The sequence below is a fragment of the Rhinopithecus roxellana genome, chromosome 8, assembly GCF_007565055.1.
Source record: "Rhinopithecus roxellana isolate Shanxi Qingling chromosome 8, ASM756505v1, whole genome shotgun sequence".
Lineage (NCBI taxonomy): Eukaryota > Metazoa > Chordata > Mammalia > Primates > Cercopithecidae > Rhinopithecus > Rhinopithecus roxellana.
This window is the reverse complement of record NC_044556.1, coordinates 132,701,007-132,725,238: the sequence shown is the minus strand read 5'-3', so window position 1 is coordinate 132,725,238 and position 24,232 is coordinate 132,701,007. Positions and strand designations below refer to the sequence as shown.

The following is a 24,232-nucleotide window of genomic DNA, read 5'->3' as shown; positions in this document are numbered from 1 at the left end:
GTGTGTGGGATAGAAAACTGGGATAGGCAAATGGGACAAACTCATTGTCAGGCAGGACAAGGAGTCATTTGGATATTAGATTTGGGGCCCATCAAAGATGATTGCACAGATGATCCACTTTATGGCATCTATTCAGTGGTACTCCAGCAGTAGTGTGGTGTGCAAGGTTTGTGGGCGGACAGAGAAAGAAATGACGGCAGGGAGATCAGTTATTTAAGAGAGGGCAGGGGGTTGTGCAGGTGCTGGGGGTTGAATAACCTCTCGTATGTCAACATCAATGGATGGGAGGGAATGAAGTTGAGAAATATTTCAAAAATGTGACAAGATTTAAAAACCAATTTAGGAAGGGGAATGGAGAAAAAGAAGCCAGAAATGTCTGTACTTGTTGGGGTTAGGGTTACGGTTAGGGTCCCTTGTGGGACTTGGGCAGAGTAATGTCACAAGCAAACACAGGGAGCCCAACAGGAATGGAGGATGTGGGAAGGTAGTTGTTTAGAGACAGTACGGCATGCAGGGTCTATTTAGAGCCAGTATAGCGCGCAGGGTCTGAGATGTGAGGAGCTGTCCAGCAAACCTCTGGAAAAGCAGCCTAGAGCTGAAGAGGCAAGATTGAAGCACTGATTCTGGAGAGGAGTGGTGGGTGCCTGGAGAGGGCAGGGCTTCCCAAGGCAAGTGAGTATAGACTGGGAAGTGCAGAGGGGGGCAGGACAGCCCAGAGGCAGGAGCAGGGCTTGCAATCACTGTGTTCCTGTAAGAGACGTGAGTTGTGGCCAGTTGAGATGTCCTGTGCCAACTCCAGCTAGCAAGTCAGGAGCAGTAGCCGGAAAAGAACCCAGAGCCCTACATTTCTGGGGCAGAGCTCTAAGCCTGGGGACTACAGAGTCCAAGGTGATGAATTCCTTTCTCACGAGCACTTAGCCCTGCTTGCCTTTTCTGTTTATTTATTTCAGGAAAGAAGACAATGCTAGAATGCTTAACTTTAGGTTCAGCTTAATTCTCCTTGAAATTATGCACCGGTCTCTTTGGAAGATTATGCTGGTGTCCTCTTGTGAGAGGGGCCTGCGCTAGGTCTGTGCTTCTCAAACTGTGGTCCTCTGTGATTACTTCTTGACATTTAGCAGTGTTTTGGTTAGAAAAAAAAAAAAGCTTGGACTAGTTTTAATGTTCTGTTTCCTTGTATTATTCATGTCCACATACTTTTTTTCCTTCTGCTCTTTATATTCCTGTTACTTCTTTTACATTTTTCTTGTTTACTATAGCTCTTTTTAAACATTGGACTTATTGACTTCCTATGACTGTATTATTTCTCCAAAGGCTAATTGAAGATTCTGATGCCTGGTTAATATTGATTAGCTTCCACTTGTGACTCAGGCCCATTTGCAGCCCTGCTCTCTTTCCTTGGGGCCTTTACCCCCGGATAGTGGCCTGGGCAGTAAGAGATCTGGAGGAGACCTTTGTTCTACTGTTTTAGTGCTGGTAGGAAGTGTCCTATGATGGCACTACCTTTGTGTTAAAGTGAGGAGCAGAGCAGAAGCTGGAAGCACCAGGTTTGGTGCTAGATACCAGCTCTGCCACTTTTAAATGACATGTTTCTGTTTCTCCATCTGTAAAAGACGGGTGATAAAGGTGTTGGCTTTGTAAATTTGTTCTGAAAATTAAATAGATAACTCAAAGCAATGTTTGGCATAGTGTCTGGCACATACTAACTGCTCATTAAACATTAGCTATGTGGATTCACCTTATTCTATAAACATATCTTGAATTAGGGGAGTGCTTATCAATGGGCTTTTATTCATCAGTTTATCTGTGTGCCAGTTTCTTATGGTGCAGTGTACCAAGAAAATGTCCAGAAATGAAGGGTTCTCTTTCTGCTGACGTTCTAAACCCCAATTAGCAACAGGGCTCAAGAAAGGGGTAATAAGAAACGAGAAACTTTTCTTTTGCCTCTCATTTTATAACACAAAGTTCCCTTTCTTTAATAGTGGGGCACTGTGGACGATATCAGAAAGAGACAATGAGTCATTGTGGAGGCAGCATCAGAATTTTTATTTCATCTTATCATCAGGCAATGAGTAGTTGCGGCAGAATCATTTCACTGAGAGAATTCAGGTTATGCACCAATAGATCTGCCCAGCAAGACTGGGTCCTGGTATGATATACTAGAAAGAGCTCTGCTGTTAGAGTCATAAGGCTCAATTTCTGGTCCTTGTGCCTCCTCTGGCATGTTGTGTCGCTTTGATAAAGGTACATCACCTTTTCTGGCCTCGGTTTTTTCATCTGTAACATGGGAATAATAATAATACCCTCTGTGACGATGGCGTAGGATTGTTGAGTGACGATACGTGAAAAAGCTTTATACATTTAAAAAGGTTGAAAAATGGAATTCATTTCCATTATTATAAAGCCATCACTTTCTGTTGAGATTTCTGCTGCCTTCTGGGTTTTGGAAATGGTTTGCAGCTAAGGCTATGTGTCTTTGGAGCTAGTTCTGAGAGGGAGTATAGACTCAGCCTTAGGAACCTAGAGCATAATGAGAAGACAAGCTTTCTCCCAGGGCAGCGGTTTGCAAACTTTAGCATGCATCAGAGTCACCTGGAAGGCTGATTACTGTCCCCAGAGTTTCTGATTCTGTAGGTCTAGGGGTGGGGCCTGAACATTAGCATTTCTGATACTTCTCAGGTGATGCTGATGCTGCTGGTCCAGGGACCATGCTTGGAGACCCACTACACTAGGGCAAGCAGGAAGAGGGTCCTCCTTCTGGAACTGAAGAAGGCAGTGTGAAGACCCATGTGGGTAAGGAGGTTTGGAAGAAAAAAAAAATGGAAAAGACAGAAAAATAGGGATCATGTGCAGATCGGGCAGAACAAAGGAAAAAGTCTCACTCCATAACAAATGCAAGTAGGGGGAAGTTGCTAGGTGATGGATGAGGGAGAGAGGTGAGTTTCTACTGTAGGAAAAGCCAGGTGAGAGGCAGGAGCATAGAGTTGGAAATATGCCTGTTTGGGAAGGCAGAGGAGGTGGAAATTTCTCATTAAGAAGTGGGGAGTGGTGTGGTTGGTGCTGGTTAGGGTGGGAGTGGAGATGAGCTGGGGGAGAAATGCCTCTGTAGAGTAAGGGGCACAGCTGAGATGTGGCAGAGAGGTCGATTTCAGGGCTGTGTGGTTTGGCTTGGTAGCACAGCACAATAGAAATTTGGAGAAAGGGGGTGGAATTTAGATGTGTGACCTGCCCTGTAGCTTTCTTGCTCTCTGCATTTATCACATCACATCACACCCAGCAAGACAGCCCCCCTCCTCCTGGTTCATTAGGAGATTTGAATTGGAGTGGCTCCTGCTGTCAGCAGCTGTCTGGGGCAAGATCTTTACGCTCCCCACTGCCAGTGCAGCAGCCAACCTTCAGCCAGCAGCAGGGCTCATTAGAAGAGGGCCCCCTGGACACTTGATTTTCAGCTCACTGGTGACTGGAAAGAGTTAATACCTATTCTTTGCTGCCCCCCGCACAGCCTCTGGGTGCAGAGGGAGGCAGCTGTGGGCTGTGGGGACTTCTCCCTGAGCTGCAGCCAGAGGAGCTTCAGGTTAGTGAGGCTGAGCTCGGCTCAGGGGCACCTTCTGCATCCTGCCAATGAGGATGGGCGTGCAGACCGTGCCCGGGAGCTGAGCCGCCGCCCGCTGGGTGTAGGCTGCCTCAGTATTTACTGGATGTGACAAGCAGAGAGAAGAGCTTTCAGCGGGGCCGCTTGCTGCCTGGCTCAAGTGGTGGGAGGTGTGTTGTGCATGCCTGTGTGTGTATATGTGTGTGTGCGCGCCTATGTGTTCATGCACACATGCCCTTCACTCGCCGAGGATTTGACTGCTAAAAGAAAGATCTACTTTTTCTCCAGAGCGCCTTAACCCGCAGCCTCTCTGACCATCCAGTTGGCAAAGACCCTCAGGCCATGAGGACTGGCCAAAGACAGTGAGTATTGCCTTTGCTTTTCTCTTTCTTCTCCGGGATGTCTGTGTGCACCGATTGCATTATCCATATTTAATTAACTTGCCTCTTCATGCATATTGATTGCTTTCTTCCCGCAGAGGCTCTAGTTTCTCTCCCCCTCTGTATAAATCTTTGCTCTTTGCTTTTAACCTTTGTTTTTTCTTTGAGTATCCTCTCTTCCCATTATATCTCGTCCTGTCTGCCCCAGACGCACTTATGACTTGATGCCCATCTATGAGGGCACATGCACTGTGCGGGCAATCACACCATTGAACTTCCTGGGCTTTGGGTAACTTCTAACTCTCAGAAGTCCAGGGCCAAGTGGGATAAAAGCCCTGAGGTGCTGGGATGAGCAAGGCAGCTGGGTCAGAGTGTCCTGCTGATTCTTATTTATTGGCATCTGCGGCTGAGCGCATCAAATGGGTAGTGGAGGGTCTGAGCAGCAATTCGGGCAGTGCTGGATTTGAAGGAGAGAGACAGGCATCTGAACAGCATGGGCAAGCTAGTGTGGGCTGGCAGTGGGATGGGAAGAGAGACAAGGTGGGGACAGAAGGCTGGGTGATCCCCTGCCCCAAATGACCTTGCCTGCAACGTAGGTGGGTAGTCGTCTCTGGTTCCACTTGGCTCTAGGATAATAAAGGTCCCTGCATGGACTTCCCCTTCCCCTGAGGCCATATCCCACAGCAAGAGGCCTAGGTGCCCCAAACATGACTTCTAGGGACCATCACAGCTGCAAAAGCTTTGACTTCATGACTCCTGGTGTCTAGGTATAAGCCTGGTTAGGAGAAAGATGAAGGAAATGTCCCTGCAGCCGGGGAACACAATCCATGATGATGGGCCCTCATACACAGTCTAACTAATTTTTTTTTTCTAGTTTTAACAAAGCAATCTTTTAATTTTATTAATGGTAGTGTTATTAAAGAAGCTATTTTTAAAAGTGCTTGTGAAATAGTCACGGTAGTATAAAAATAATTTAAATGGTGTAGCTGACATAAGAGTCTTATCTATCTAAATTAGGTTTCTTTTAAAATGGGTTCTATGTTCAGAGTTCCCCAGGGGAGCGCTTTATGGATAGGCTGCTCTCCTCACGTGTTTCTTCCTATCAGAGGTCTTCTGCGGGAACAAAGGGTTTGAAGCACTGAGAATGGGGCCCTCAGGAGAGGAAGACTGTGAGTCAATCAGCTTTCAACCTCAGTGACCCCTGTCTCCCCACACTCATGTCCTTCCTGCTTCATGTCAAGAATAGGCCAGTCCCCAGACTGAGGAAGGTCATATAGGCTCCATATGGGCGAGAAAGGGTGACTTGCATATTCATTTCTTCAGCCTGCACCTGTGATCCCTGCAGAGGAGCAAGCCTGTGTAGTGACGGTGCCTGACAAGCCTCTTTTGGAGTTCCTCCAACCTCCCTCCCACTCCCACTTTCCCGAGTCTCCACGCACTCCCACCTGGGACAGGTGCCCTTGGAGGGAGGCGAGAATCAGAGCAGCATCCAATCAGATTATTTTGGAGCAAGTACTGACCCCCTCCTCCAACCCCGCTGGCTGGTCACTTGGGCCCCACTTTAGTAAGAGAAAGAGAACAGTAATTTTTGGTTTGCGAGGCCCACGCCTCCCCTGAGGCACACGTCCCAATTTATTTTTGATGGCCAATGGTTGGGGAATCAGGAACTCCTAACCAATAATCAACAACATGAAGCGGCCAACAATTTGCTCTTGTCCATCCTTGGTTTGTCGCCCCTGCTAAGGACAAGTGGACATTTGTGGGGCCTGGGGAGATGTGTGTGGGGAGGTGTTCCGCTGGCAGAAACCCGTCTGAGAGGAAATGTAGTGCAGTCAGATAAGAGAGGGTGGCCCCTCTTACAGCAGATTCTTTGATTTTAGGTGAGAGGACGTGCAAGGGTAAATTCCTGAGCCCCGCAGTCTTATTTCCTGCCCTGACGTCCCTGCAAACCAGCCCAAAGGTTAACCGTAAGCGGATGCCTGTATGGCGGCCTTACTGATGCCACGCAGGTAATGAATCAATGGCCTGTTTTCTTGCCTCTGACCCTTTCCTCTTTTCTCCACCTTGTCACCCCCTCTGCTATTTGAGCCTGGCCAAAGCCTCCTTAGCCCATGCGTGGTCTAATTGCATCTGTCCTCATAGGCCTCCTGTATGAACTGCACGGTTCTTGTCTGTATGCCTCTTGCAAAGTTGTGGCCTTGCAAGCAGGACCTGCCTTAGCTGAAGCCCTCCCATTGACTGGTGAGACAGCTTGGCAGTGACTTATGGGGTGGGATGAGGGACTGTGCATGAGCTTGTATGGAACCATTTAGGGATCTCTGTGAGTTACTGGGATAGGGGCTGTGGAAAAGAGACAGACAAGGGAAAGCCTCGTTGTTTTTAAAAAAGTATCCTTAACCTTTGACTCCTACTTCTAACCTCATTATTTCAGACCTAGCTAAGAAGATTATAATTGAGGTCTTAGCTGGAAAGATGAAAAATAAACCCATTTTGTCCCAAAGAATATTTTGTTGAAGATTTTTGCAAACTATTTGGGAGAATCACAGTTGCCTTGGTAACAAGTAGCATCCTTTACACTGGCCCCTGCTAAACCTTGTTAAATGGCTTGCGTGGATTTGCCATTTTTTGAAAGTCCTCTTGATTGCTCTTTGAGGACAGTGACCTGAGTGTTTTATGATTGATGATCCTGAGGCACGAGGAATGAACCAACTCACTGAAAGTTGGGCTTTGGCCTATGGGGCAGCCTGAGCAGGACCTTTACTTGAATTCATGGAATATGATGACTGGAGGGCCCTTAATCAGCTGCTCGCATGGCGTGCTGTCAGACACCCTGCAATTTGCAAGCACGAGTGGACACATAAGATACTCGCTGTCGCAGGAGAGAGAATAGCAGTAGCCAATGTTTGGAAATGCCATGAAATGGATGGCTTTACAACGCAGCCTGGCTGAGATTCAAGGTGGGAGCAGGGGACGTGCAGGCCCAATTTTTTGCAGGAGAGAGGATATTTCTGGGAACTTGGATGTTCCAGCCCTAGGAGGCTCTTCAGAGACGTGCTGTGGAATACAAATGCTGTCCACCCCTGCCAAATATAATACCATCCCAGCAGACATTTCTTGGATAAGATTTCTGTGAACGAAGACAATTACCAGGGATGAAAATCCATTTGAAGTAAAAGAGATTGAATTGGATGACCTCTAAGGTCTCTTCCCACCCCTAGGAAAAAGAGGAAAGAAAGCTAGGTCAGAAGGACTCCTTTCAATGTGCAGAATGTCATCTTCTAGGACTATTTCTGTGGCAAATTGTTGCGAACATGCAAGCGGCAGTCCTTTTTTCTAAGTCACTCTTAAGTCCTGATTTGATTATACTAAACCCGTCCCACTTACCTTTGCCCTCAACACAAGGAGTTGTCATAGTTAAAGGTCAGGGGTCAGCAAACTTATTCTGTCAAGGGCTAGAGAGTAAATATTTTCGGGTTTGTGGGCTGTATGGTCTGTGTTGCAACAACCCAACTCTGCCCTTGTAGTTGAAAGCAGCTTTAGACAATTTGTAAACAAATGGTGTTGTTGTGTTCCAATAAAGTTTTATTTACATAGACAGGCACCTTTTCAGGGCTACAGTTTGTCAACCTCTAATTAAAGGTTAACAGAGGCTAGCTGGGCATGGTGGCTTGGGCTACTCAGGAGGCTGAGGCAGAAAGATCACTTGAGGTCAGGAGCTTGAGACCAGCCTGGGTAATATAGCAAGACCTTGTCTCTAAAAAAAAATTAAACATATAAAAAAATGTAAACTGGTAAACGGAGGCTAATGTTGGGAGTCAGAAAGAGACATTAGAGTAACTTCTCACTGGATCTGTTATAAGAGATAACTATTTAATTGCCCGATGTCATTATATGGGTCCTTTGGGAAATAAAACATATGAGAAATGTAAACATACATGTTAAAAATTTAATTATGCTTATTGAGATGAGCCTACATGTAAATAGGAATACATGAGCTTAGTTAGGCAAGCATAAGAACTGACAAACGGGACATTGGTTCTTAATTGCTGATTGTACCAATTACTCTTCTCCCCCTGCAAGCATCAATCCTATGGGTTGACTATAGCTAGATTTGTGGGATGAGTGGGGAGAACTTGAGTTGGAACTGACCTGCCTTGAGGCCCCCTACTTTGTGCTTAAGACTCTGATATGCACCCTGCACCTTGCAAACATTCCTCTGCTCCTGGTGTGGGTACTCCTTCTGGGTCTTTGCAATCAGGAGCTGCTGCTGCTGCTGTTACTTTGCCCTCCTTGTGGAAAAGCAAAATGTGGATTGTTATTTTGTTATCACTGTATTTTCTTTCCCTACAGAGAATCCTAATTTAGAAATTCTTCCAAGCTAATGACCTTCATTGACTTACCATCAACTTGCCGAGTCAGCTTTAAAAAGCATTAAGCCTCTAGGGGGCCATGTAGGGTACCTATGACTGTTGAGGTAGTTATTGATTCTCTAGGTGTTCTCTTCCTGTTCGTGAAGTCTTCAGAGACCACCTGGGGAAGGGTGGGGGCAGTGCTGGCTCCCGTAGCAGCAGCTCCAGGGGCCCTGTATAGAGCTGACAGCTGTGATCATGAGAGTTTCCCCGTCCTTCTGCCCCTGTGCTTGTTGCAGGAACAAAGGGATGAGGACTCGACTGGGATGCCTGTCTCACAAGTCAGACTCGTGTAGTGATTTCACAGCTATTCTTCCAGACAAACCCAACCGCGCTCTCAAGTGAGTATTACGGCCACGTGCCATTCCCTGGGTAATACAGCGGGTAATATAGTTCACTTCTTTAGTGAGTTGCTGACCAGATGAGCCACAGGAAAAATCCTGTCTCTTGGCAGCTCCTTTTATATCACTGGATATGAGTGAAAGGAATGTTTATTTTCCTTTTCAAAATGTATAGCTTAGTGATCTCAGAATGGGAATCCTCTTTTTTTCCCTAAGAAAGCCATATCATCCATCACTCTTAAAACTGTGGGTGGCAAAGGATACTTCTGGGTTCTACTTAGTTGTCAATCTGAGCTCTCAATTTGGAAATAAATGTTCAAACTTACTCTAAAAATATGCTTAGATTCAAGTAACCTGAATTCAGCACCTCTTCTATGCTGGTGCTGTATTAAATGTCATAGATGTTACCTTGTGTAACCCTCACACAACTATGTTATGGGCATCATTATCCCCATTTCAGGAGTGCAGACCTTTAGGTGACAGTAAGAATGGAGTCAGGAGCTAAGTCTAACTTTTCTGACTCTAAGACCAGTTTCTTTCCATTGTTACCTCGACACCTTTAAATCATGTACTTACTTAGCTTTGTTCTTTAGACTAAAAGCCAACAGACAAAACTCACTGGATTCCAGTCTTGAGGTTTTTTTTTCATCAGTTACTTAAGAATGTACAAATTTACAGCGACAGAATTGCAGGAATCCAGGTATAGCCTTCATTTCATTTGCTACCTGCTCCCCCCATCCACTCCCCACATTTTTCCAATTTGTTTTTTTGAGAAAATCTTAGTGGTTGTTGAGGGCAAGGAGGTTATTTCAGAAACATTCAAGACAGATGTTTCTTTTTTTCTAGGAGATTATCCACAGAAGAAGCTACGAGGTGGGCAGATTCCTTTGATGTGCTTCTCTCTCATAAGTGTAAGTAGAATTCAGGTCATATCATGACATGGCAAATCATCCATTTAGTGAGAGATGTACCAAAGGCCTGTGATGATCCAGGTATGTAATAGGTGATCCAGACCTCTGTGGGCCATGCTGTCACAGAGCCTCCTGCCTAGAGGAGCATATAGAAAAGAAAATGAATGATTTAAATGCAGTGAGATGAGGGCCTTCTTTTCTGTTTTCTGGGTTCAACGTGTGATCCCAAGAAGCCTTTGTATTCTCAGCAGTTTTAGCAAGAGAGAGCTTAGCTTAGAAGTTTGGAATGATGGGCTCATTTGGGAATGAGAGAAGCTAGGTTCCAGCCAGATCTCGTTTGTAGAATTGAATGGCCTCCCCCCAAATTATGGGAGAGTCTTGGGCTATGCATCAGTCAAATGAATATTTTGTGCATTTTATTACTCTCTTGAGTTGACAGTTTTTGAGTTTTATTGTTGCTTTTTGTTTTGAGGGTTTGCTATCCCAGCTGCATTTTACCCCTCAATTTCTTACTGAGTATACATTTTACTGAAATACAACTTCTGCTATACTTCCTCTTCCATTTTTCCCTTCCTCGTCTGTGATGCCTTTTGTTTCCCACAAAGGCAGAAATAGTTGTGCATATTGTGGTGTGGAGAGGGCAATTTGATGTCAGCCAAACTTTTCATCTCTTGCTTTTTCTCATTATGTGCAAGTTCAAATTCAATGGCCTTTGAAACGAGTGGCATTTAACACCTGGAGATGGCAGAGCAGGGGTGAGGAAGAGGGAGGGGTTTTGTGAAGAGAAAGAAGGCTTCAAACAGACATTTCCTGCTCCTCTTAAATATGTCGCAGTGACACTAGAAGCCCTAAGTGATCTGGCAACAGAGGGCTGCTTTTAGTTTGGAGTAGTGTTTCCACTTACTTGGAGAAAATGGTTTGGTACAATTAAGTGAAAGGCACTGGGTGGAGGTCAGACCTGCGTTCTTGATTTTGACTCAGCGTTGTTACTAAGTAGTTGGGTGGTCTTGATAGAAACTCTCAGTCTTCAGATGTCTTTAGAAGTGATTTTGCTTTCAATTTGATGAGCAGTTCCCTCCAACCATGCTGCTGATCTCGATACACTGATTAATAAATACGTTTGAATAGATTTTAAAATGAAATGCAAAATCTAAGAATAAGTACATATTGTAACAAGCAGTTTTGTGAGACAAATAGTCACTTTAGTATTCTGTGGATTGCACTTAGGAAGGAAAATAAGACAGCATAGATATAGCATATGTAACATATGGCTACACCCCAAACAGCAAGCTTATGTGATGAATTTGCCAAGGTAATGGCAAATGTATAATAATATTAGGATTTGCAGTAATGCTATTTTTTTTTTTATGAGGCTATTCTGACTTTTTTTCTGGAGTCACATTAGGCTAAACAAGTATCACTACCAATTTTCGCCTTCTTTTCTGGCTGGATTTCATTCAAGGTCATCTTGAAGTTTGGTTTCTATTTTAGCCTCACAACTGACTCAGTTAGTTCAAGTCCCTGAGGCTGTTTTCTCATTCTAAAATGGGGATGGAGATGCTTGCTACCTGTCACTGAATATGAGAAATTTAATAAGAGGACACCTTTAGTTGATTTTGGGTTCTCTACTTAAAGATTCTCTACTTAAGAATCTTTTGTAAGGATATGGTGGGTTTTTTTTTAAATGATACTTTTATTTATCAAATGCAAAATAAATGTGCCTTGAGAATAAGATTACAAATTTTGCTGCCAGTTATTAATATTAAGCCATTATGGTCAGAGTTTATGGTGTTGAAATTAGTGATAGGAAGCTTAGGGTATATTTAGATTGCTGCAGTAGCAAGACCTAGAAATGTAAGAAGTTTAATTTTATTTGTCTGATTTGATGACTTTTAAATCTGAAGACACTTGGTTCTGCTTCTGTCAGGATGCTTTTGGTTTTCAGGAATGCAATGACACTTTTCTGAGATGGGGACTCTGATAAGGAGTTACAAGCTGACAGGTACAGTTGCTCAGACCTACAATTCCAGCATTTTAGAGGCTGAAGTAGGAGGATCACTTGAAGCCAGGGGTTCAAGGCCAGCCTGGGCAACATGGCAACACCCCATCTCTAAAAAAGTAATAATCATAACAAATTATCTGGATGTGGTGGCAGGTGCCTATAGTCCCAGCTACCTAGGAGGCTGAGGTGGCAGGATCACTTGAGCTTAGGAGTTCAGGGCCAGCTTGGGAAACATAGTGACCCTGTCTCTACTAAAATAAAAAATTAGTGGAGTGTGATGGTGAATGCCTGCTGTCCTAGCTACTCGGGAGGCTGAGGCAGGAGGATTGCTAAAGCCCAGGAGGTCAAGGCTGCAGTGATCTATGATCACACCACTGTACTCCAGCCTGGGTGACAGAGTGAGACCCTGTTTCTTAAAAAAACAAAGCAACAAGCTGACACCAGATTGCTTCTTTGTAAAACTACTGCAGAAATATGCTTTTTGAGCTTTGAAGTTTTGTGATCCTTCTCGGAGTCTGATGTTCTGTTTATATTTCTGTTTAGTATAGAAGTAAACAGCCAGGGGAGTAAATGTCTTTGAAAAGAAAGGGATCTTTATTCAGGAGTCACTGGTAGAATTTCAAGCTTTTAGAATTTGAGCATGTACTCCCCAGTGAAGGCTATGGAGTAGTCAGCCCAGGTTATCTTGAAAGATGTTGACAACTTTCTGAAAGTCTAATTAATTTGGGTTGGTATTGTGACTCAATTAGGGCTGACTGAGCTTTTCCAAAGGGATTGCACGTGTGCGGGTCTCTTAGGAGAGACTGTTGATCAGAGGTTTGTGGAGCTTGCAATTAAGACAATAACATGTCCTAAGAAGTGAAGAGTGAAGTATCCCTGAATGACTGGGCTCCAGAAAAAAAGTACATGAGTCTAGAACCCACTCCCTGGTAATTCTATCCATGTAGGCAGCCGTCCCCCTTAAGATTTCTATTTCAGAAAATACAGATGATTATTTTACCCCCCCTTCTCAATCTATAGTACATCTTTGCCATCCCTGTTCTGTTGGGTGTTTTAGGCACTCATTTATGTTTAAAAAGATGTACCAAGTGCTCATTATGTGCAAAATCTATGGTAAGCAGCTGGAGGAGGGGAAGCACAAAAATGAACAATGCATGGTCCATCTCTGGTGAAGAACGCAGCCTCTGAGCGAACAGGCATGCATACCAATAATACAGGAAACAATGCAGTGTGCTGACTGCACGCTGGGTGGCCTCAAGATTCCAAATAGAATCCTGACATCAGTGCTCCTCTTCAATTCCGTCTTGTCAATATTAGAAGACCTAACTGATCTGCGGGTAGAGGCTACTTTTGGTTTACAGCATGGTTTCCACTTAATTGGGGAACATGCTTTTGGACAATTAAGCGAAGAGCATTGTCTGGTAGTCACATCTGTGTTCTCGATTTTGACCCAGCTGTTACTGGATATCTGGATGATCAGGATGGAGTCTCTCAGTCTCTTAGAAATTCTGTTTCCTCATCTACATAATGAAGGATCTGGAGTAGGAGGAGGTGTCAGAAGCTGGATCCAGGATGCTCTCTGTAGCAAACAGAGAGGCTGGGCAATAACCAATCACCTTTGGCAGGTAGTTTGACTCAGCGCTGCCTGCAGGGTTATGTAAAATACTGCTTCAGAGCTGAAATGGCTCCAGCACCAGAAGAGGGGCTACGGTGCCTGTGTTAAAACGCTGCTCCTGCCGGGCGCGGTGGCTCAAGCCTGTAATCCCAGCACTTTGGGAGGCCGAGACGGGCGGATCACGAGGTCAGGAGATCGAGACCATCCTGGCTAACACGGTGAAACCCCGTCTCTACTAAAAAATACAAAAAACTAGCCGGGCGAGGTGGCGGGAGCCTGTAGTCCCAGCTACTCGGGAGGCTGAGGCAGGAGAATGGCGTAAACCCGGGAGGCGGAGCTTGCAGTGAGCTGAGATCCGGCCACTGCACTCCAGTCCGGGCGACAGAGCGAGACTCCGCCTCAAAAAAAAAAAAAAAAAAAAAAAAAAAAAAAAAAAAAAAAAACGCTGCTCCTCTCCTTGACTGAGCACCTCATAGGCTGAAATCTCAAGCAAAAGAAAGCAACTTTGCTATTTTTTAAACCTTAGAATTTAAATAATCTGGAGGGCAAATGTTTGGAGCCATTTTATTTCCAATTATATGTGTTTACAAACGCCACACAAAGTGGAAGAAGTACCCATGGCGGTCCGGGAAGTAACCACTAGCTAAGCACTCTTAAAAACAGACAAAAACTAACAAACGAACAATGAAATTGAAATTGCTGATGGCTTCATTAAGTAGGGAAGGATTTCTAATGTGCATTAATTTGGCATCTTTTTCCTGTCCACCAGTAACAATTAGTCTCCATGTCTATGAGTTGTGTGTGTAGTTTGGCCCCGAGTGTGTGTGTGTGTGTGTGTGTGTGTGTGTGTGTGAGAAAGAGAGAGAGAGAGAGAATGTGTATACACTCAGGAGACTTTCTGCTCTGCAGCTCATACCCAAGAGAGAAAAGATTCCTCGTTTGTGGAAGATCTTTTCTGACAGATTGCTGGGAAACAGGCACAAAATGCTGTGTATTCTTCTTTATTCCTCATGAGGTTCATGCAAATGTTTAGTGGGACATTAAGTCCTGAACTCTGAGTTGGTACTCCCTTCCTCGCCTTCACTCTCTCTCTTTCTTTCCTTCCTCCCTTCCTCCCTGCCTTCCTTCCCTTCTTTCTCCCTTCCTTCTTGCCTCCCTCTGTCCTTTGATACTTTTTGGACATAAAAAGTTAGGCTTATTCCAGTTTTAAGGTGAAGGTGAAGGCAGGGTTCCCTCCCCTTCCCTCTCACTCCTTATGTGTGACCACACACCTGAGTGAATGAGCACCTCACCCCAGTCATTTACTTGGTATTTAGCCTTGTTTCACTGTTTGCACAGAGCACAGAGGCTCTCCCTGACCCATCCCGCCAGGCCCAGCGAATGCTGGGTTAATGGATAGTACAGTTAAAAGCTCTTCTGCATTTGCAGAGCTGTTATCCACCTCTGAGAACAGGAGACCCACAGAGAAAGTTTAGTTTTTAAAAACTAGCCCTTTTGAGATAATGGTTGAGATGTAAAAATATAATGACTGGAGCTGGTCACACAGCAACCAAGCAGAAGACCCCAAACAATCAAATAAACAAACGTTAAAATGATCAATTCATGAAATTTCTTAAATTATTTGTCTAAATGGCCTGTAGCTCTAGAATGTACAGTTGAACAGTCAGGCTTCCATTCACTGCACAGCCCTCCCCACATCCCTCTCCAAGCCAAAACGTTCTAGAACAGCGTTACTCCAAGTGGTATCCAAGGGAGATGGCACCAATATCTGCTGGGAGCTTGTGAGAAATAAAAATTTGGGGATCCTCTCAGACCTACTGAATCGAGATCCCTGGGGCTGGGGCCTGGGAATCTTTTTCCCATAAGCCCTCCAGGAAGGTTTATGCACATCTCAGCTTGAGAAGTCCTGTTCCCAAAGGCACATAAGTAAAACCAGGAATCTGGAGCATCCCAGTGGGGCAGGTGGCCTGTGCTTTCCAAGAAACACACTAAAGACTGTATCTCGTATGGAAGCTTTCCAAAGTGCTCAGGCAGTGCGTCCCTAGCGGTGCATTGTGTATCCCAGTTTCCACATATGTAGGGAGGAGGATTCCACAGTAAACAAACAAATATGGCAGGTGTGCTTTCTGGATAGATTGAGGATAAGAGCTAGAAAAAGATGTGCGAAGTAGTAGGGTGGAAAATAAACGTCTGCTTCCTTGCCATCATCTTCACATTGTTGTAGTTTGCACTTGGACCCAGAAATGTGGGTGCATTTGGCCTTCAGTGAAGGAATGCCTGGAATATATTAGGCAACTATTAAAAGTCTGTTGAGAAAAGTCTGAATGAAAGCAACTGGACAGGCTTCTAACCCATTCTGTCACTCACCAGCGATGTGACCATATTCAGATTACTTAACCTCTGTGAACCTCACTTTCCTCATCTGTAGAAGGGGAATGATGAGACTTACCTTGTACAGTTGTGAGAGTTCAGTGTGATCATGGTTCTGAAATGCTAAGCATGATGACTTCTCCACAGAGGTACTCAATAAAAAATAGCTATTCTAATTATTTTTGCTGTAACATAATATTAAATTCATTGAGAAAACATGCATTTCATGCCTCTTATGTGCCAGAGATGGTGTCAGCTTCTTGATCCCACAGGCAGCTTGAGTTTGTGGATTGGAGGTAGTATCAGAATTGCCAATAGGGCTTCTTTGAATCCCATAATACTCGTCCCCTTTGCCTCATGAGCTTTTGGCAGCCCCTCTTCAAACCTCCCCATGCATGTGTGGGAATTCCATTGAGGATGTAGTTTTTAAAAGCCCAGAAGGTAAATTTGATATATTCCCTTTTGTGTGTGTGTGAATCCCTGCAGTATTTCTATATCAAACTAACTAGACCATTATTTCTGGATACTTGATTTTCAAAATCTTTTAGGCTACGGACTCGTGTTCATGGGGGTTTTTTGGGGGGCTGGGATATGGAGTCTCACTCATGCAGTGGCATGATCTTGGCTCACTGCAACCTCCACCTCACGGGCTCACGCGATTCTCCGGCCTCAGCCTCCTGAGTAGCTGGGATTACAGGCGCCCACCACCACACCTGGCTAATTTTTGCATTTTTAGTAGAGACAGGGTTTCACCATGTTGGTCAGGCTCAACTCCTGACCTCGCGATTTGCCCACCTCCGCCTCTCAAAGTGCCGAGATTATAAGCGTGAGCCACTGTGCCCGGCTACATGAGGTTTTATAATACTTCTCCTGTATTAAAGGATTCCTTTGTGAATGCTAACCTTCACCCTGTTAGGGGCACACTTCTTTTGTCTACCCCTTAATGGAAATTTCTTGCTGATTTCTTATAATAGTTGCAGATACAGGCTCCACCTTGATTTTCTGGTTACTTAATTCAGCTTCTCCTTGATAAAATAGGAAAGAACGTTGGAATAGGAGTTGTAAACCCAGGCTCTCCTTACTCTTCTGCTATCACATCCTAGGTATAAGAAGTCATGCAATCTCAGAGCTCACCATTTTTATGTCCGGTGTAGGGTTTGATCATAGGCTCTCTCATGTCCTTTCTGGTGCAAAGACTTTAAGAATCTTCAAGTCCTAATACAACTATAATAAATCACCTTGCTATGTATATATTAATGAAGTAGAGATCATTGAAGAATATTACATTAATCACACTACTGAAGTATAATTAGCATATCAAATGTTTGCCAATAAAATGTCACAACTGGAAATAGTTTGTTCTCTACATAATCTCTCTACATAAATCTTACTTAGCTCCAGTTATTTTTAGAATTTTTTAGAGACAGGGTCTTGCTCTGTTGCCCAGGTTAGAGTGCAGTGCAGTAGCATGATCATAGCTCACTGCAGCCCTGAACTCCTGGGCTCAAGAGATCCTCCTGCCTTGGCCTCCTGAATATTTGGAATTACAGGTACAAACCACTGTGGCCACCTCCAGTTATTTGTTTAAAAGCATTTATTTCACAGATTTCACAAAAGAAAAGCTCTGATCCTGATGCTATTCTCATCACAAATTTCAAAGCAGTGATTTGTTTCTGGATCAAAGAAGTTTTGGCATCACTATTAGTATATGTATCCTGGAGTTTAGAAATGTAATTTCCATTCTTCTCCTCTATCTGGTCTTGGAACACATTCACCAGCTTATTTTCTCCAGTTGTTCAGGGATACAAGAGGACTCTGGTTTTTGGGACAGCATTTTTCATAAATAGAGAACTTAAAATAAATTGTTGTTGTGCTCTTGTATTTTTCCAAGCCTGGGAACTGAGCTAGGCTCAAGCCCACCCTGATGCCAGCTACATCAGGGCTCCTGGGCCTTGAACTGTCACCTAAGCTCCACTCCCTGCTGTACCAGCTGCACTGCTCATTCATAGTGACCCAGATTCCTTTCTTATGTAAGCATCCTCCATCAAATAACTAGAGGGAGAAAGTCAGCTGCAGGCAGCATGTACAGCCGCGGTGTGTTCTTGGAGGTTCTGTGGATGCTCAGGTAGATGCCAATATTCTGCTCACTGTTCCAAGAATTCTGGACACAGGTCTTTCCCTTTCTGTCATTAGATGTGTATCAATCTCAAAAATTTTTAATTTTCTTAGCACTCTTGACTTCTTGAAGGGTCGTACAAAGAAAACCAAAGTGAAATAAAAATGAAACGACAAAACAGCAGGTCCTTCTGCCATTTCTCTTCCCATTTTCCCAAACTGTTCGCCACCTCCTTGCCTTTCAGTTACTCAGGATTGTTTTGTGTTGGGTATATTATGTTCTGTATGATGACTCCTTAAGCCACTGAAGTACAGGAGTAATAGTCACTAACCTGGATTAAGCAATCACTGTCTATGTGTCAGGCCTGCATGTTGTTTACACGTATGAACTTACCGCATCCCATAATCCTATGGAGCAGATGCTGTTAGGACCTGCACCTTACAAGTGAGAGAACTGAGGCACAGAGAGGTTAAGTCTCTTGCCCAAGCTCACACTTAGCTGGTATGGGTTAGAGCCAGGACAGAATCCCAGAATTCAGGGGTCAAAGAGTAGTCACTCTTTCCAACTACCTGAGGTCTGTTGGGGGAGACTGGGGGGGGCACTCCAGTTGCCTGGGCTTGGGGAAGGAGCAGGGTCTGGGGTACATGGGGCCCCGGCAGAGGAAACACAGCTAATGCAAAGCATGTCACCCTGAGAGATGCTGGGAGACACAAATGAGCCTTTCAGAAATAAACCAACGTCCTGTGTTTGGAACCAACTGCAGTTCATGGACAAGTAGGAGGGTCCTGGTGGAGGGAAAGTGGCAAGATAGAGGAAGAGGACAAAAAGGAAAGAGAACAGGAGAACAGGGAGAGGGGCAGGGAAAGATGCTGAGGAGTCAGGGAAAGGAGCAGATGAAAAGCTTGCTGGGAGGAGGTGGGAGGTAGATGGAAGGGGAGAAACAGTGTGGAGCTGGCTCTATTCTATGCAATAGGCTAGGATTTTACACAGTTGTGCTTGGATTTGTTTGCTTGGTCACATAAGCAGGAAAGGTGGGCCAGGTGGGTGGGTGGGGAAACAAGTGGTCTGTCTACAGAAGCCAGCTGCTGCCATCTGCTCCAGGCAAGAGGAGGGGCTCCTGCAGCAGTGCCCTCTACCACCTTCTCCCTTCCATTGTTCAGACTAAAGTATCTCTGTTCAGTGCAGGCTCCGGGAATATAAAAAGTGTTGGGGGAGATTGGGGCTGAGAGGGGTGGGCATACAAAGTGGGTGAGCAGAGGAGGAGGGGTGAGAGCAGGTGCAGTCTGCACAAGCCTTTGTGATCTGTGTCTATTGGGGCATCTTTGCCACAGTCTGTTCTCTGTTGCATCTCAGGTCCAGACCCTCCCAGGAAGGGCCCATGAGGGCAGGGCCATTCTCCCTTCCTTTCCCATATCTCAAGCGCTTTCCTTGAAATTCCAGGCAACTTTCAAGTTTCTTTCGGTTTTCCTCTCACTCTTTCTGAGCCTTCCCTGAAAATGCAGGCCACCACATTTTGGGCTGAGGCTACCTGAGAGAACATAGCATCTTTGCAAGGCCACTCAGCTGTTCTTCATTACAGCATCCCCTGGACATGGTTGGAAAGGATGCCTTTCTGCTCACACTTCAGCTCTTTTGACATGAAAAAGCCACTCCACTGGGCCATCAGTGCTGTGGGAGAGAAGAGACTTTACACAGGTTCCAAGTTAATGGTGGCACATAATGGCCTCAGTTCTCGCTACAGAAAAGGTGACAGCAGGTGTCCTTTTGCTGGAGAATCTCCAGGTCTGTGAGCCAAATGGTACACTTGCTGGGCCGTGGTATGTGTGTGATGTGTTTGCCTGATTTGGGCTTACTGTCTATCTCTCCTTTGGAGGCCTGCCAGCCATCACCAGAGTAGAGACGAGGGTGGCTATGAAGTCAGGCACATGTGTGTCCAAATCCACTTCTCACCTTTTACTGGTCAAGTGACTACAGACTAACTCTCCATGTCTCACTTTCCTTATTTATAAAACATACTTTGCTAAGAGCTAACACTTATTGACTGCTTATAATGAACTACTAGGCACTTTTACATGGCTTGCCTCATTTAATCCTTATAACAGCCCAATTCAGTAGGTCCTGACATTATTCATTATTCCCAGTTTAGATATGAGAACACATGGGCTTGGCGATGTTAAGGCACTTTTCCAAGGTCATGCAGAATTCAAACCCAGGCTGTGTGACTCCAGAGCCTCTGTCTGCTTAGGAGCAATGATGTAAGGATTGAGTTAATGTATATAAACTGGGCAGCACAGAATTCAGTGATGACATTGACATTGACATTGATGAGGAGAAAGATGGAGTCGTGGAACTGTGACAATCAATCCGCTAAGAGCTATGTCTGATACAGGCTAATCTAAGTTGCCATGAGGACGTGGAACAGAGTGCTAACTCTACCTGGGAAAGCTCATCATATTCAACCCCTTCAGTTTACAGATGAGGATGCTGGGGCCTAGTGAAGTTGAGTGTGTTGTCCAAAGTCACACAGTTAATGATGGGGCTGATTTTGGTCAGAACTGGTGCTGCCAGCTGAGACCTGTGGTGCTTCTGCCTCAGCAGGCTGCCAGGTAATGAGAGCTGGCTATGAGTTCACCACACATTTCCAACTCCAAATCTCCATCCCCGCTGAGTCAGCCTTAACTGCTTACGGTGTAACTTGGTTGAACTCTCCTGCCCATGTATACCCTGTTTCTATGTTGACATATGCTCAGATACCCCTCCGCCTTCCGCAGTGACTTTTCTCACTTTCTCTCCACCCCACCTGGAAATGTCACCATCTATGGTGTCACTTGTGACCTCTTTGTCTTGCCCTACAGTGGGGGTCCTCTCCCTCCACTTCAGTGGTCACTGGCACAGGCATCCCTCAGGCTACTGTCACACAGAGCTAGAGGCTAGACCTTCTACATGCATGAGAATGCTGGCTTTGCAGTTTAGCATCCTTGCCACTTACTGACTGTATGACCTTGGGGAAGTTATTTAGCTTCTCTAAGCTTTGTTCTTTTCTCCTAAAAAGTGGTGAAAATAACAGGACCTAAGCTATAGATGTGTTATGAGAAGCCAGTACTGTTAAGATTCATAAACCACTAGGTGTGATGCCGGGCCCAAAGTAAGTGTGCCATCAATGGTTGCTGATGTTACTTTAAAATTCTTTCTTTGGCTTCAACTGTTTTTTTTTTTTTTTTTTTTAAACTTCCTTCTTATCATTCTCCCCTTCCTCTATGTCCCAATTGCCACTTGCTAAATCCTTGCTATTCTCCAGCTTCAAGGATCATCTGCCGGCCTGGAACTGATGGGTCCTCTCTTTGAATGATTGTTGCACCATCAAATTAAAAGTTCTTGCTCCCTTTTTGATGCATTGTAACTCCTCCAGGAATCTAAGTCTAAACTTTTACAATTGTTTGACTGTTTTTTTTTTTTTTTGTTGTTGTTGTTGTTTTAATCACATGCTTATTTACTTTTCCAAGGTCGCTGTTCCAAATCCTTCCCACTCTCTTAGACTTCCCTACTATAGCCCACTCTACATTTATAATTACTCAATTGATTATTTTAAATTATTGCTTAATGTTGGTTACACTAGACTAGCCTCTAAATTCAATGAGGTGGTGACTTTATCTCATTTGTTTGTGGCATAGCCCCAAAACCTAGCACATGGATGCAGCCCACATTCACAGTGACCTTATCCCAAATTAATAACAAAGATTAAGGCTGTCCCACTTGACATATCTCATATATGTCCCTTTTCTAGCTGTTTTTCTCTATCTTCCTCTACCTCTCTCTTTTTTTCTTTGCCTTTATCCTTAAGGAAAAGAAGTTCTTTCACTTTTTCTTGGTCCCTCTCCTCTAAAATTTCTCTTCAGCAAATACTATTCTTTTGCTTCTTTTAATCTCCCATTTTCAGTGCCCTTTCCTTTCTGTCTGCATACACATCAGGAGAGACCTTGCTTTGGAGTCATACGGACCTGGCTGGGAATCTTGGCCCTGCTCTTGGTGGTTGTGTAATTGGGCCATGTATTCCACTTCTCTAAGCTTTAATTTCTTCCTGCAGAAAGTGGAGTGATATTATCTGTGGATCAGCGTTGTGAAAATAAATTGGGCTAATGTTTTGTAAAGTCCTGAGCAAAAAGCATGGTGTATAGTAAATAAGTAAAATTCCTTATCCCAAATCCTAAATAAATAAGTAAAAACAACACCTACCTCTCCTAGGCCCTATCATCTTCTCCCGCTAACGTCAGACAGACTTTCAGGTTCCTGCCTGAAATGAGAAACTTCCCTGCATTCACACATTGTCCTTCTTTTTGCTCCTCATCACATTTCTTCTACCTTCCTGGGTGCAACATTTTGTCAATTAGATTCTTTTCTTGAACTTCAATTCTTGCTGCTCAACTGGTCTTTTCTGATCAGATCAACATTTACATATACCCAAGTCTATCTTTTTTTGTTTGTTTGCTTGAGACAGATTCTCACTCTGTTGCCCAGGCTGGAGTGCAGTGGTGCGATCTTGGCTCACTGCGACCTCCACCTCCCAGGTTCAAGTGGTTTTCCTGTCTCAACCTCCTGAGTAGCTGGGATTATAGGCACATGCCAGTGCACCCAGCTAATTTTTGTATTTTTAGTAGAGATGAGGTTTCACCATGTTGGTCAGGCTGGCCTCAAACTCCTGACCTCGTGATCCCCTCTCCTCAGCCTCCCAAAGTGCTGGGATTACAGGTGTGAGCCACTGTGCCCTGCCCTACCCAAGTCTATCTTAAAAAAAAAAAAAAAAAAAAAAAAACGAAACTCTTTCCTGATCTCATGTTTCCTTCCAGCTATGCTGTCTTATTTCTCTACTTTTTTATCTACCAAATTTGTTGCAAGCGTCATCTGAATGACTGTTTCCACTTCCTTCAGTCTCATTCACCACCGTGCATACCATGGGACAGCTAGTGCCCCATTACACCGTGAAAACTCTTCCTGCCAATGCTTGCTGAATCTAGTGACTGTTTCTCAGACTGTATCTAGCTTGACCTCTGGGCAGCACTAGTCACAGTGACCACTTCCTTCTTGAAATGTTCTCTTCCTGGCCTTTTGTAGTCCTGCAAAATTCTTCTGTCTCTCTGGCTCTTTCACAGGCCTCTTGGTGTATGCTATCCTATAAGCAGGCCTAGTCATTTTCAGCTGTATTATTATTAAATGCTAGTCTTAGTGAACTACTTCCAATTACTCAAGTAAACTTTCTTAATTCTAGGCCTTCATTCCTGTGGTTCCCTCTTGCTGAAATTCTCTTCTCCTTCCTCTCCTTCCTTCCCTTGCTTAGCTTCCCTCTCCTCTACTTCCCATGTCAGCTTAGAAGCCTCTTCCTCCCACAGGTCTTCCCTTCACTCCTCAGGGCTGGCAAAGGCACCCCTTTTGGGTCCTTCATGACCCCTCTGCTTTCTCTATCATGTAACTTATCGCACTACATCATAATCATCATAATTATGTTTTCTTGGCTCAAGCTTGCCCTTGATGGCAAATTCTGTGAAGCTACGATTATATCTGCTTTTAGCACATAGCATAGCCTGAGTCACATAACAAGTGAATGAATGAATGAAGATGACATTATTGCTATGTTGGATTGAAGGTGAGTGTACTTTATATGAAGTTTTCAATGCTACATATTGTTACCTGTTAAAACCAGGCAAGTCCCTTTTCTTAGCATCGGTTTCCTCATCTGTAAGATGAGAAGTTAAGCAAGGCTCCTGAGAGCACGTTGCAGAAGTTATCTCTACTCATCCACACAAAGACCCAACAGAGTTGAAACCTGGATTTAAGGAGGTGATGCCTGTACCTCATCTAGCACAGGGCCAGACAGTTTCCTTAGCAAGGCTATCTTTACCAGCACCATGAAGGAAGGCAGAAAGGTAATATTCTTTCCTTGTCTATAACTACATTCACCTTGCTGATAAGCACCTGTTTCTGTTTGGTTAAAAATTAAAATCTGACACAAACAAGCTTAAACTCTCCCATTCGAAGAATGTAGTCTCTTCTGGTTTAAAACCAACCACAGGCTCTTCTGAGTTGCTTTTCCAAGTCACTTTCCAGTTACTCTTTTAGATAAACACACAGTCTTTTACGGCCCCCTCATTCCCCTCCTCATTCACTGAATACAGTGGAAGTGTGTTAAGATGGAGGCAGAGAGGGAACCTCTGGCCTACGGTCCCTCGGGTCCTCACTGTGTCCATTGATAGTGAAATTGTGGACTGGTCACTGCTCAGAGTCCCCCCTTGCTAAACCAGCCCTTCACTGAGTTCTCAAGGGCACTGGGTCTTCTGCAAGGAGAAAACCTCCTCCAAGAGCACTGAGGCTTCTACAGCTCCAACTATTTTTCCCTTCGACCTCTGCCAATAGCCTCTGCCTCAGGGGCCCCTCCTGTAAGCAGTGGGGATCTCCTGGCAGGGAGGCTGGTTCTCTAATCCAAGTTCCCTCCAGAGCCTGTGGA

At 44.5% G+C, this 24,232-nt stretch overlaps 1 protein-coding gene across 3 annotated transcripts in view; it reads left to right on the top strand.

The window, feature by feature from the left end:
- Nucleotides 1-2,679: 2,679 nt before the first annotated feature.
- The window catches only part of RGS8 (regulator of G protein signaling 8), a 31,563-nt gene continuing 10,010 nt past the window's right edge, over nucleotides 2,680-24,232 (top strand). The window contains exons 1-5 of one of the 3 annotated variants that reach the window (XM_030936481.1): nucleotides 2,680-2,793; nucleotides 3,881-3,954; nucleotides 5,853-5,981; nucleotides 8,621-8,722; nucleotides 9,569-9,633. In XM_030936481.1, coding sequence (XP_030792341.1) covers nucleotides 5,956-5,981; nucleotides 8,621-8,722; nucleotides 9,569-9,633 — 193 coding nt within the window. In that variant the 5' untranslated portion in view covers nucleotides 2,680-2,793; nucleotides 3,881-3,954; nucleotides 5,853-5,955. Of the gene's footprint in view, nucleotides 2,794-3,681; nucleotides 3,763-3,880; nucleotides 3,955-5,852; nucleotides 5,982-8,620; nucleotides 8,723-9,568; nucleotides 9,634-24,232 lie in introns of those variants that run through there. The other 2 variants (XM_010368919.1, XM_030936480.1) reach the window with 2 other exon arrangements.